General features: G+C 42.7%; 1 protein-coding gene across 1 annotated transcript in view; it reads left to right on the forward strand.

Annotated features, from left to right (window-relative positions):
* The window catches only part of LOC112070955 (KICSTOR complex protein SZT2-like), a 71,872-nt gene that overhangs the window by 9,608 nt on the left and 48,551 nt on the right, over positions 1-13,713 (forward strand). The window contains exons 5-12 of the mRNA XM_070439187.1: positions 46-213; positions 4,862-5,027; positions 5,248-5,354; positions 5,747-5,957; positions 7,831-8,001; positions 12,018-12,249; positions 12,474-12,603; positions 12,915-13,060. Coding sequence (XP_070295288.1) covers positions 46-213; positions 4,862-5,027; positions 5,248-5,354; positions 5,747-5,957; positions 7,831-8,001; positions 12,018-12,249; positions 12,474-12,603; positions 12,915-13,060 — 1,331 coding nt within the window. The remainder of the gene's footprint in view (positions 1-45; positions 214-4,861; positions 5,028-5,247; positions 5,355-5,746; positions 5,958-7,830; positions 8,002-12,017; positions 12,250-12,473; positions 12,604-12,914; positions 13,061-13,713) is intronic.

Raw genomic sequence — 13,713 nt, forward strand, 5'->3', positions numbered from 1 at the left:
ATGTGCCTCTAATCTAATGAGACTGTTGTCTGCTCTTCTGTGTAGGTGCTGGTGCAGGGTTGTCAGCTGGATCGTACAGACCTGGACAGTTTCCTACACCAGATCTATCAGCAGCTTCGGTCAGTGGAGAACAACATAGCAGAGGTCCTACAACAACATCACGGCCATCTTCAACAGCAGCATGACCAGGCAAGGGAACGCATGCTTATTACAGTACTGTCACCACCACTTGAACTAGTGACAACCTTTAGGTCATCTTTCAATCTTTTTACACTTGACCAGAACCAAACAGTGTCTTCAGTGTCTTCAGTGTCTTTACACCCCTTGACAGTGTCTTTACACCCCTTGACTTATTCCACATTTTGTTGTTACAGCCTGAATTAAACATCTATTAAATTGAGATTATTTGTCACTGGCCTACACACAATACCACATAATGTAAAAGTGGAATTATGTTTTTAGAAATGTATACTAATTAATCAAAAATGAAAAGCTGAAATGTCTTCAGTTAATAAGTATTGTTATGGCAAACCTAAATAAGTTCAGGAGTAAATATTTGCTTAAAAAGTCACAAGTTGCATGGACTCACTCTGTGTGCAATAATAGTGTTCAACAGGATTTTTTAATGACTACCTCATCTCTGTACCCCACAAATACAATTATCTGTAAGGTCCCTCAGTCGAGCAGTGAATTACAAACACAGATTCAACCACAAAGACCAGGTAGGCTTTCTAATGCATCGCAAAGAAGGGCACCTATTGGTAAATGGGTAAAAAAAAGCTGACATTGAACATGGTGGAGTTATAAATAACACTTTGGATGGTGTATCAATAAACCCAGTCACTACCAAGATACAGGTGTCCTTCCCAACTCATTTTCCGGAGAGGAAGGAAACCGCTCGGGGATTTCACAATGAGGCCAATGGTGACTTTAAAAGGGTCACAAAATGTAATAGCTGTGACAGGAGAAAACTGAGGATGAATCAACAACATTGTAGTTACTCCACAATACTAACCTCATTAACAGAGTGAAAAGAAGGAAGCCTGTACAGAATACAAATATTCTAAAACATGCATCATGTTTGCAACAAGGCACTAAAGTAATATTGCAAAAAATGTGGCAAAGCAATGAACTTTTTGTCCTGAAATACGAAGTGTTATGTTTGGGGAAAATCCAATACAACACATTACTGAGTACCACTCTCCATATTTTCAAGCATAGTGGTGGCTGCATCATGTTATGGGTCTTGAAAAACAGGGGTAGGGTTGTAGAGGAATTGAAAGACCATGAATGTAATAAGAAACCTTAGGTGCTAGCTTAAGACCGATAGTAACCACTACAGAATGTCAGAACAAGGATTAGGTGGATGTCCAGTTTAAGGGGAGTTTAATGGAAGAAGATGTCCTCACACACACACACACACACACATCTGACCACTCATGGTTCAGATAACTGAGAATCATATACAGTGAGAACTGACATTAACTATGTGGTTGTTTAGATGCACGCACAATTAAACATCAGACATACAGGGATTAAGTCCACAGGAGAAAAAGTTCAGCAGGAGGGAAACTGGGGAAGTGCTCATCAGGATGGGGAAAGCATGTTTTTGACCACACAGCATGCTGGGTCATAGACTAACTGAAACTGAAGTCCCGGGAATCAAGGCCACTGATGGGCTGAACGAGATGTGGTGATAAGTATTTGGCGTGACCTTGACCAATAAGACACTGACAAAAGTGGGGGTCCTCTGAATGGGAGCCTAAGCTGCCCGGCTAGAACTAACCAGAAGGGATGGCTAGAATCAGCTGGCTGCATTAACAGGTATGCTAAAGCAAAGGAGAAAATCCTAGAGGAAAACCTGGTTCAGTCTGCTTTCCATCTGACACTGGGAGATGAATTCACCTTTTACCAGGACAACAATCTAAACACAAGGCCACATCTACACTGGAGTTGCTTACCAAGATGCCGACTTTCAGTTTTGACTTACATCTATGGCAAAACCTTGACATGGTTGTCTAGCAATGATCAACAACTAATTTGAGAGGTTGAAGAATAAAAAAAAATATAAATAGGCAAATATTGCACAATCCAGGTTAGAGACTTACCCAGAAAGACTCACAGCTGTAATCGCTGCCAGAGGTGCTTCTACAAAGTATTCACTCGGGTGTGAATACTTATGTAAATGAGATATTTCTGAATAAAATTTTCAATAAATTTGCGAACATTCCTAAAAATATGTTTTGACTTTGTCGTTATGGGGTATTAACATTTACATTTACATTTAAGTCATTTAGCAGACGCTCTTATCCAGAGCGACTTACAAATTGGTGCATTCACCTTATGACATCCAGTGGAACAGCCACTTTACAATAGTGCATCTAAATCTTTTAAGGGGGGGGGGTGAGAAGGATGACTTTATCCTATCCTAGGTATTCCTTAAAGAGGTGGGGTTTCAGGTGTCTCCGGAAGGTGGTGATTGACTCCGCTGTCCTGGCGTCGTGAGGGAGTWTGTTCCACCATTGGGGGGCCAGAGCAGCGAACAGTTTTGACTGGGCTGAGCGGGAACTGTACTTCCTCAGAGGTAGGGAGGCGAGCAGGCCAGAGGTGGATGAACGCAGTGCCCTTGTTTGGGTGTAGGGCCTGATCAGAGCCTGAAGGTACGGAGGTGCCGTTCCCCTCACAGCTCCGTAGGCAAGCACCATGGTCTTGTAGCGGATGCGAGCTTCAACTGGAAGCCAGTGGAGAGAGCGGAGGAGCGGGGTGACGTGAGAGAACTTGGGAAGGTTGAACACCAGACGGGCTGCGGCGTTCTGGATGAGTTGTAGGGGTTTAATGGCACAGGCAGGGAGCCCAGCCAACAGCGAGTTGCAGTAATCCAGACGGGAGATGACAAGTGCCTGGATTAGGACCTGCGCCGCTTCCTGTGTGAGGCAGGGTCGTTGCCAGAGGTGTTAAGCAGTGCTTAATTTGAGCCGGATCCTGCTAGAACCAGATCCGGGACCTCTCTGAGTTGACTTTGTTCATTCAGACACCTTTCTCGGATCCGGTACCTCTCGCGGCATTATTTATAAATTATTTCACTGTTTGCAAATACATATATTTTATTTATTTTTTACTTTTTGCCMATTTTTCTCCTCAATTTCGTGATATCCAATTGGTAGTTAGTCTTGTCTCATCGCTGCAACTCCCATATGGACTTCGTGAGAGGTGAAAGTCAAAACACGACCCTGGCAAGCCGCTTTTTGACACTGCTTGCCTAACCCGGATGCCAGCCGCACCAATGTGTCAGAGGAACACATACAACTGGCGACCGAAGTCAGCGTGCATGCGCCCGGCCCGCCACAAGGAGTCCGTTGGGACAAGGACATCCTGGCCGGCTAAACCTTACCCGGACAACTCTGGGCCAATTTTGCATCGCCTCATGGGTCTCCCGGTCACGGCCGGCTGCAACACAGCATGGGATCAAACCCGGGTCTGTAGTGATGCCTCAAGCACTGCGATGCAGTGCCTTAGACTGCTGCGCCACTCTTGAGGCCCTGTTCGCTTTTTTCCAAATGTTTGTAGTGCGAACAGTGAAACAATTAATAAATAATGCCGCAAGAGGTACTGTTAAATTAAGTTGGCTCCTCGTTATTTCTCCTGCTCCATCATCATGTAAAAGTGTGGTGATCCTTCTGTGTAATCATCCTATCCTGCCACACTGATTTAAACTAGCAAGAGAGTGGGTGGAATGTACAGTTACATCCTCTGCCTCAGTTGTAAAAAAGCAAAAAAAACAAAGAGCCTTCAGAAAAAAGGTTTTTGAACATGCTTGAACCAAGGCGCATTTGGTGTCAGCAAGCCTTGTAGACAAGGACACCCAGGTTATAGTTACTCTACAGACATATTTTTTAATTTTGAGTGTTATCTTCCCAACCGCCTTAGGAGGCTAAACATCACAGCAACAGGCCCRCTCATAGCTTTGAGCAAGAAATTGACTGTCAGGAGTTAAGTGGACTTGATACGGGGATAGTCATTGTGGGAGGTTAATTTTTACATTTAAGTCATTTAGCAGACGCTCTTATCCAGAGCGACTTACAAATTGGTGCATTCACCTTATGATATCCAGTGGAACAACCACTTTACAATAGTGCATCTAACTCTTTTAAGGGGGGGGGGGTTTAGAAGGATTACTTTATCCTATCCTAGGTATTCCTTAAAGAGGTGGGGTTTCAGGTGTCTCCGGAAGGTGGTGATTGACTCCGCTGACCTGGCGTCGTGAGGGAGTTTGTTCCACCATTGGGGTGCCAGAGCAGCGAACAGTTTTGACTGGGCTGAGCGGGAACTGTACTTCCTCAGAGGTAGGGAGGCGAGCAGGCCAGAGGTGGATGAACGCAGTGCCCTTGTTTGGGTGTAGGGCCTAATGTGAATATGTGCATCATATTATCACATAGGCAGGAAGCCTATATATTCTCGTGTGTTCTGCTGTAGCCTATATTGATTTATTTGATTTGAAGTTATCTTCCGATATTGTGATATTTGTTCTACTGCTACATGATGTCTGGTAAGCCCCACAGCTGACTATGTGTGTATATGGCGGGTGTTCTGCAGTGATGTCTAAAAACGTTGCTGTACATTGATGTCTAGAAAATTAGGCTATAAGAAATTTGAATTAATCAGCACCTTGGAGAGTGCTGTCTATTTCACCACCATAGATAGTAGGCTACTTGGCTGTTTACTCTGTCTGTTGTGCTGCTATGTTGTTAGACTTTTTTTTTTTTTTTCCTCTCAATGTGTTCTGGTATCTGAGCCCCCCGGATACCCCCCGCCCTCCATATTCAGGTTGATCTCAGTTGATCATTCATTTTCTCTCTCATAGTTTGATGGGCCAATCACGTGCCCTGGGTTCGGCAGTGACCTGATCATGGAGGAGGTGCCTGTGAGGAAACATGGCGTTTCCATGGTGACTGCAGACGTAGGGCTGGTCAGCATGGTGCGACAGGGCATCCTAGCTCTACAGCTGTTGCCCCCCAACTCCATCGCAGGTTGGTTTAGACCGTCCATACTTACTGCATTTCTCTGTTCAATCGAAAAATCAAGGTTGGTTTTCCACAATGTGCCTATTTGTCTTTGAAAGCCTAGCTTTTTACCACTGCTCCCTAGGGAAGAATGCCATTTGTTTCAGTCAGTTTTACCTGCCTTAACCTGAGCTGATCCTGTTTTGTTGTAACCCATTAAACCAAACTCTCAATCAAACTTCTCCAGGTGTAATCATAATTACAGATGGGGTGACCAGTGTGCCTGACGTGGCTGTGTGTGAGACCCTTCTGAACCAGCTCAGGAGTGGAACCATCACCTGCTCCTTCATTCAGGTACTGAAACATGCCACAACATATTTTATTTTATTTTACCTTTGGGTCAAACTGCTGTGTATATTCAGTGTACATTACAACATACGGACACACCATGAGAGCTGCTGTTTACTGTGGATTATTGTTTCTTCTCAACTGAGGCAGACAACGAGCCTGGAATCCAAACTGAGTCCATGCTCTGTTTAACAAAGTGAAACTCAGCATGGATTCAGTTTGGATTTTAGGCCAGCAGGCAACTGCCCTTCAGAGAATCCAACTACTAAATACTGTCTATCTCTCATTCAGTAACACTATTTTTGTAATCAAAGATGGTTCTGAATAAATCTTTACATATTGTGGATAATCTATAGTTGTGGTTGGTTTCATATTTTGTTTTCGTTCTCTGTTGTCAGGTGGGCGGGGCCTACTCATACGACTGTAGTTTTGGGTACATCCCTAACGTTGAGCTGATGAAGTTCATCTCCTTGGCGACCTTTGGCTCCTACCTGTCTAGCTGTCCTGAGCCTGACCTGGCCAGTCAGGACATGAACACCTACCACAACGCCTTCCTCACATACTCTTTCCTCAAGACCAGCGAGTCCATGAACCCTGAGTACTACTGTGGTAAGAAAGAGTATGGTATTTTTTAATTTTTTAAAACTTTTTCACTGTTTGCCATTACAGTTTGGCTCAATGTCCTGAGCCAAAACAGGATTTGAGTAGATCACTTTCATATTCTCAGATTTTTTTCATATCCCACCATTAGCTATTAAATTGCACAGCACATCATGATAATACAGGCATGTCATTACCCTTGTCACATTGTTATGCCGGCATTATGTCGGAAGTTAAACATTAGTAATTTGAATACTTTAGCTGGTGACATCCACTTAGTGGTCACTGATTATCAACTACAGATTGCGCTATGACTACGCTAATCCAGTGGTGCAAACAGGGCCGCCGCCAGGGATTTTGGGCCCCATGAAAGATATCACTTTGGGCCAACCACCACAGGCCACACCATCCTTGCGCAATTGCTGTAACCATACACCTCCAGAACCCAATCGACCCGTTCAAAGCTTTAAATAACTCTACCTTTGCAGGCTTGCAACTCTCTTGTAGTCCAATATTTACTGTAGGATATTTACTGACAGAGCTGTGAAAATATAACGCTGTGCAGACATTCATGCAACACTCTGCATACAGTGGAATTCACTATTTGATGCAAGACTGATACCCTCTATAAGAAATGTGCTGAAGGACATATTTTACAGTCTAAATGTAATTTTAATTTTACAATTCTTGAATGTAAAATTCTCTTAACTTTAATGAATAACTTAAAATAAATATAACTTAAATATACATTAAGTAAAATTACTTTAAAGTACTACARTCATTTTTGGGGTTATCTGTACTTTACTATTTATCTTTTTGACTACTTTTACTTCACTACATCCCTAAAGAAAATAACACCCCTAAAGAAAAGAACATACTTTTTACTCAATACATTTTCCCTGACACTCAAAAGTACTCATTACAATTTGAATGGCTAGCAGGACAGGAAAATTGTCCAATTCATGCATTTATCAAGTGAATATCCTTGGTCATCCCTATTGCCTCTGATCTGGGGGTCTCATTAAACACTGCATCTTTTGTAAATTATGTCTGAGTGTTGGAGTGTGCCCCTGGTTATCTGAAAATGGTGCCATCTAGTTTGTTTAATATAGGGAATTTGAAATGATTTATACTTTTACTTTCAATACTTAAGTATATTTTATAAATTACATACTTTTGATACTTAAGTATATTTTGTCTGTTTTTCTGCATACACACAAATCAACAGAAAAATTGAGAGCTGAGGACATTATTTGTTCTCTTTATTTAGTTTCCGGGACATATCATTAGTTGGCTGTCGTCTGCTGTGTACCCAATCCCCATCAGAGTGCAATTTAGGCTGAAAGAAGTTATTTTATAGATAGTGTTCTTGATTGAACTCCTTAGCGCTCTCTGTGACAGTCCAAACACAGTGGCTTTTGTACGATTCTCTTGTCATTTCCAAACACCCCATCATTATCTGTGTGAATCATGATACACCCGCAGAGATGTCTGGCTGCTCTCTGAATAGAAGTCAATCTTTATAATGTGAGGTTTAACATGAAGAGATGCTGATGAAAGAACAGGCTTTAATGGCTGGCTAGACACCTAGACAAGATAAAATTGGTTGTCTTTTTGTCTGTTTCTGATGCTTTTCAAAGTGAGAGGTACCAGAGTTTTGGTTGAGCAAAGTTTGTCACAGTCGATATTGCAACAGGGGAAGTGAAAACACATGATGTTGATAATAGTACTTTCTTTACCTTGCTTCTCAATAATAGTATAAGCTACTGTATATTGAATCACATGTCAGGGCCTTCTTGTTGCTGTTTCTTTAACACTGTGAATTAATGCATGCATGAATTAATGAATTCAATTATTATTTATTTGTATGTGTGCTTCACAGTGTCTCAGCACAAGCTGTTCAATGAGCACCTGGTGTCAGCCCGTGGGAACCCTGCATTAGTGATGAGGAGGAAGAAGCACACAGAGAAGGAGGTGCACGCCCATCTGGTCAGTGTGGTGTCGGTCAGACTGAGAGAGGGATACACCATCAGGGAGATCAACCTTACCAAAGGTACAGGACTCTCTGACCAGTCACATTACCTCACAGCAGTACTGTAGTCGCATCACTACACATTGAGGTCGAGTCCCCTGTGCCCAAGTCCGAGTCCAGTCACGAGTCACTATGGCTGAAGGTAGAGTCTTAGTCTGAGTCAACAATGGTAGAGTCACGAGTCATCCATTTTTAATAGGTCTTATTCTTTTACCAAACAAATGTTCTATAGTTATAATGACTTTAGGGTCGGGGCTGGATAGTAGACCTTTAGGGTCGGGGCTGGATAGTAGACTTTTAGGGTCGGGGTTGGATAGTAGACCTTTAGGGTTGCAGATGCTTATGCAGTAAAACAGTTGCAGTGATGTGATGTGGATGCTAGATGGTGGCTTTGAGTTATCACTGGTTTAAGAGTGTACCTTTTTGAGGTACTGTGTGGCACTGGTGAGGTACTTTGAGCCAGTGTTGTGGTGCTCGAGTTCTGAACTCATGACTTTTGACTCAACTTGGGCTCGACCATTGGTAACTCGGACTCGCTTTCTCGTGACTTGGACTGGATAGGCTGCTATGATAAGCAGAATATTAGCAGCACTGGGTGCGCAGACCAGCGAGGGTTCTGTTCTCTAGCAGTGCGAAGGATTCCCCCTCCCGCACACACAGCCTACGCCAGCTGGTGAGCTGCAGGGGAGAAAGCGATGATTGTGGGCAGGCAGGCTCCGCTCTGCCTCCGATCACAGGCTACACATCGCGCAAGTGACTCTCTTGCTTCCCTGTAACCACCAGTCACCAGGCTACCTGAGGTCGAGTCCTGGTTAAGAGACACAAACAGCGTGGTGATCGTCACCTCCACGTTGAAATGGACACCAGTCCTCACGTCGTCGGGAACTAAGGTTGACTTCCGTCAACGGGCTTTTGTATTGGGGGAGGGAAGGGCGTGTTTCATAGTTCTCAACCAATGTCTGTTCGCTTGGGAGTGGCTGAGTGAGCGTAGTTTACTTATGGAAACAATTCTCTCATTTAGAAGCTAAAATTACATTTAATCTTTTCACAAACAGTTTCATATTTAAACATTTAAATTGCACAACAATTCCATGTGAATCTGATAACTAGAATGTGTAGACTTTCCAAGATATATCATTTATGTCGTTCTATCAGATATAATGTCCCAGACACCAATTGATCTGACATCATATTCTTTAAGTACCAACGGACACTTTCAACTGGTTGGATTACAGAAATATTGTATTTATGGGGATCATAAACCTCATACAACGTCATGACAATGTTAAGTAGTAGTTAGCTGCCAGCCGTCATGAAAACGGAGCAGGCTAATGCTAGCAGTGCTAGCCCACCGGTGTTTTTATCCACGGCTGGGCACAAATGCTTTAGGTGTGAGATTCTTTCCACACAATCACAAGATGAAGATAAGCTGGAACTGAAAAATGGACAGGGATTTGTCTTCCCTAAATGCACCACCATCAAGCAGCTTAGGGAATAGGTCCTCCTGGCTGCTCGCTCGGCTGTGAGAAAAAGATAACCTGCTTTCTAAGTACCATGCCTTTGCTGTAGCCCAGGCAAACTGAATCGTACTTATGGTCTGGTAGTGCTCCAGTTCTCCCTGTCAGAATAAGCAACAGAGGACTTGGAAATCATATCAACTCCCGTAGAAATGGCACTATGGTTATTGTGAGTAACCTCATTTATGTATCTCTAACTCTGGCTTCTAGTGAGTTTATACAAACTGTCATATCCTACCATTCTGATAGATTGAAGACTGTCCAAAGATGTGGTTGCAACATTAATAATTTGGTTGTTATTCCATTGGTTACCTCGAGGCAGATGCCCCAGGGGCAGAGTGGCACACAGTAATTTAATATGGAGCTTTTAAATGTTAGAACAATCACTGGTAAAACCTTTCTCGTGAATGACCTCCTTACTGAGCACAAAGTTGAAAAAGCCACATCCAAACGGAGCGCCCCTTGGAGTAGTGAGGAAATAAATAAATTGGACAAATTGCAGAAAGGCAGAGCGGAAGTTGCAGGTCCATTATGATATTTTGAGGCAGCAAATGTAACAAGTCAGAATATTTTGAGAGTGCTCTTCTCGACCATTGATGGCCTGATAAATCCTACCCCCGCAAACCTCTGTGAACTTTCCTCATCTAAATGTGATGAGTTTGCAGCATATTTTTCAGAGATAAGATAACAAACATTAGGCTAGGTGTCAGTCAAGCAAGACCTGTCAGTCAAGCAAGTTTGACATGTTCCTTAGCCTTCCATGCAAAGGCACTATGGAGTTATTTTCCCTAGTTGATACAGACATGCTCAGGAAAGTGATATCACAACTTAAGCCTTCTACCTGCCTTCTCAATCCTATCCCCACCAACTTCTTCAAAACAGTTACTTGCATATATGAAGAAGTGTAAGCTATCGTTAACCACTCCCTGTTTACAGGCACTTTCCTCACTGCACTAAGAATAATATAGATTCTTCAGCATTAGCAATTTTTGACCAATMTCTAATCTTCCATACTTCAGAAAAATTCGGGAGAAACTGTTTTTCAAACATCTAAAATATTTTGGGGGATGTGCCAACTGTATTTCTGAAAATTCCGATCTGATTTTCATGCACACCTCATCACAGATGTTAAAGTGGTAAATTATCTTCGAGCCAACAGATGCCAAACTCTTGGATTTAAGTGCTGCATTCGACACTGTTGACCATGATGTCCTTCTGGACAGACTGGAGAGATGGGTTGACCTTTCCGGTCCTGTTCTAAATTTGTTTAGGACCTATTTAACCGGTCAATAGTTTTGTCACCCTTGGTGAACATAGCTCAGAGAAAATAGATATCACAAGTGGCTTTCCACAAGGTTCGATTTTGGGTCCGGTACTGTTTCATTTATAAATGTTACCCCTTGGTAGTGTTATCAGAAAGCACAGCATTGATTTTCACTGCTATGCAGACGATACACAACTTTACATTTCTGAGTCACCAGAAGAGTTTAGGTTCACAGATACATTATTCGACTGTAATAGTGATTGAAATACTTGGATGGCCTCCAGCTAAATCAAGACAAGACCGAGGTACTTATTATTGGAGCCAAAGCACAGAGAGAATCTGTCTGCACATTTTAATTAATGGTCAATAAAGGTTAAACACCTTGGTGTCATTTTAGATTCTGAACTCAATTTCGAACCAAAATGGCTTTTTACCACCTGAGGAGCATTGCCAACATGTGGACGTTTCTGTCTCAGGCTGATACTCATCCATGCTTTTATTATAAGCACGCTTGACTACTGTAATGCTGTCTTGTCCTGTCTACCAAGCATGCCATTGGTCAACTACAAAACATATAGAATGCTGCAGCTCAGGTACTGACCAAGACCAGATGGAGAGCACTGACTGCCTGTGAGTTTTAGAATTCATTTGAAGTTTATTCTATTGGTTTTTAAATCAATCCACTATTGTGCACCCCAATACATATCAGACATGCTGAAAACACCTTTTTAACTTTCCTTAACCTTATGGTCCTTTTTGAGTCTTTCTGTTTTTGTTATTCTTTAGTTTTTGTRACCTCTTATGTTTGTGTAGTAGTAAATATTTCTTCTTTTTTCATTGTGTTTTTAAGTATTTTTTCCCTGTAAAGCGCTTTGCGTTGCATTCATGTTTGCAATGTGCTATGTAAATGAAGTTTGATTGAGGGCAAAATGTGTAGTAGGAATACCGCTGGTAGTCATTGTGCGTGTTGCTCTCAGGAACTTAATTGGCAGCTTGCGAAAATATATATATTTTTTAGTAGGGGTCCTCACCCAGGGGCTCATAACATTTGGGGGTCCTTGATGTTAAAAAGTTTGAAAACCCCTATACTATCCAGCCCCAAGTAACCTCAAGTTATCATCTACTATTCACGTAAAACCTTCCATATAGATCTGTTTTACTGCAGAAGCATTCACTAGGCCCAGTCTTCCAGACTAACTGTATACATTTCTATAAATGCTGTGTTTCAGTGTCTGTTCTGCTCCCTTTCCCACTAGGTGGCACCCAGCTGGAGGTGAAGCTGGTGTTGCTATGGAAACACAACATGCAAATAGAGTACCTAGCGGTGGCCCAGTGGCCCCTGGACCCTGTCAAGAGGACCACCTGGGTAGAGGTCACCATGGAGGGAAGCTACGACATCCTCCATGATATCAGCTGTACTCTGAGGAAACCCATCACCTCTCCATACCGCACCTCTGTCATACGACGATTTTGGAACACACTGCAGAGGTCAATAGAATAGATACTCTATTGGCAATTTTGTGAGTGTGAGAAAATGAGATTTGTCTTCTGCTTATCTCAACCCTCAACTACACACGTTGAGAGGTACAGGGTCAGCCACGGAGTAGTACCTCAGGATAGAGGGTTGTTTAAAGTGCCTTGCTTCAAACAATTTTGTGAGCGTACACTGTGCATTTCTCTTGTTAACACCCATGTTATTCTGCCCTCTGTAGTATAAACCAGACGGATCAGATGCTGGTCCACTTGCAGTCCTTTAACTCTCTCCCAGAGAATTACACCATACCTGAGAGCATCAAGAACGGAGTTCCTCTCTTCTACATCCCCCCTGGATCCACCATGCCGGTATCTACTCTGTCTGGCTTTCATACAATGTATTTTCACCATTAGGGACTGAGCCTAGTTTGTTTATTTAGCCTTTATTTTACCAGTTTGGAGGTACTCTGCCTGCTCTAAGTAACATTGATTCAGCAAATAGAGGCTATTTTGAATGTTTTACTTGCAAATATTGTCATCGTGATTTKCTGTACTGTGTTGTCACAAGCCACACCGTCTCTATTTACCTCAGGACACATAGTCACAGGCTGTATCCCAAATGCCAACCTATTCCCTACATAGTGCACTACTTTTGACCAGAGCCCTGTTTTGTCCTCCAGGTTCTCTCCCTACAGCACAGTTGCTCTAAAGACTCCTCCCAGTCCCAGTTTGCCTCATACTGGAAGCCCATCCTGTCCATGGATGCAAACTTCTGGCAGAGATGGCTTCACATGCACCGCATCACCATCATCCTGGAGCACGACATGTGAGAGATGCCTTACAGTTATTGTACCTTTTTTTTTAGATTTCAATAGAGTTGTCAATTTATCAATATCATCACTGGGAGCAGTCTTTACAGTCCTCTCCCAGTCAATAGTAGAGAGAGAGAACTGTGGACCTTCTCTTGTTCCGCTACTGACTGTTTCAGGTCTACGCACCAACCATTGTATAGTGGTTGCTCCACTAAAAGTTTTGTGATCATGCTGCGATACTTAGAGGTAATTTGTGGTTTAGTACGGTACCCTGCGTCACCACTTCATTGCTCCAGACCAGCGCAAGGGGGAGTTAGAGCACTGATTATGCTTTTGGGTCCAACTGTGTCTCTAACTGACAATTAATGGGCGACCTAAATAGAAACTGATAATTGTGCAGACTTCAGTATTACTTACTAAAACTGTTGTTACACTAAGGTTTTTACTATTCTATTTTGTTAGGATTATCTTGCTCTTACTGTAGTACTGTAGGCCACTGCCAACCGGTCACATTGTACAGCGCCTGAGTGGAACAACGGTCTAAGACACTGCATAGCAGTGCAAGCTGTGTTGCTACAGATGCTGGTTCAATACCTGTGCCGGCCTCGACTGGGAGACCCATGAGATGACTAGGTTTTTGTATTTTCTCCCTCTAAAAACAGAAATC

This window comes from Salvelinus sp. IW2-2015, unplaced genomic scaffold, assembly GCF_002910315.2.
Source record: "Salvelinus sp. IW2-2015 unplaced genomic scaffold, ASM291031v2 Un_scaffold1467, whole genome shotgun sequence".
Lineage (NCBI taxonomy): Eukaryota > Metazoa > Chordata > Actinopteri > Salmoniformes > Salmonidae > Salvelinus > Salvelinus sp. IW2-2015.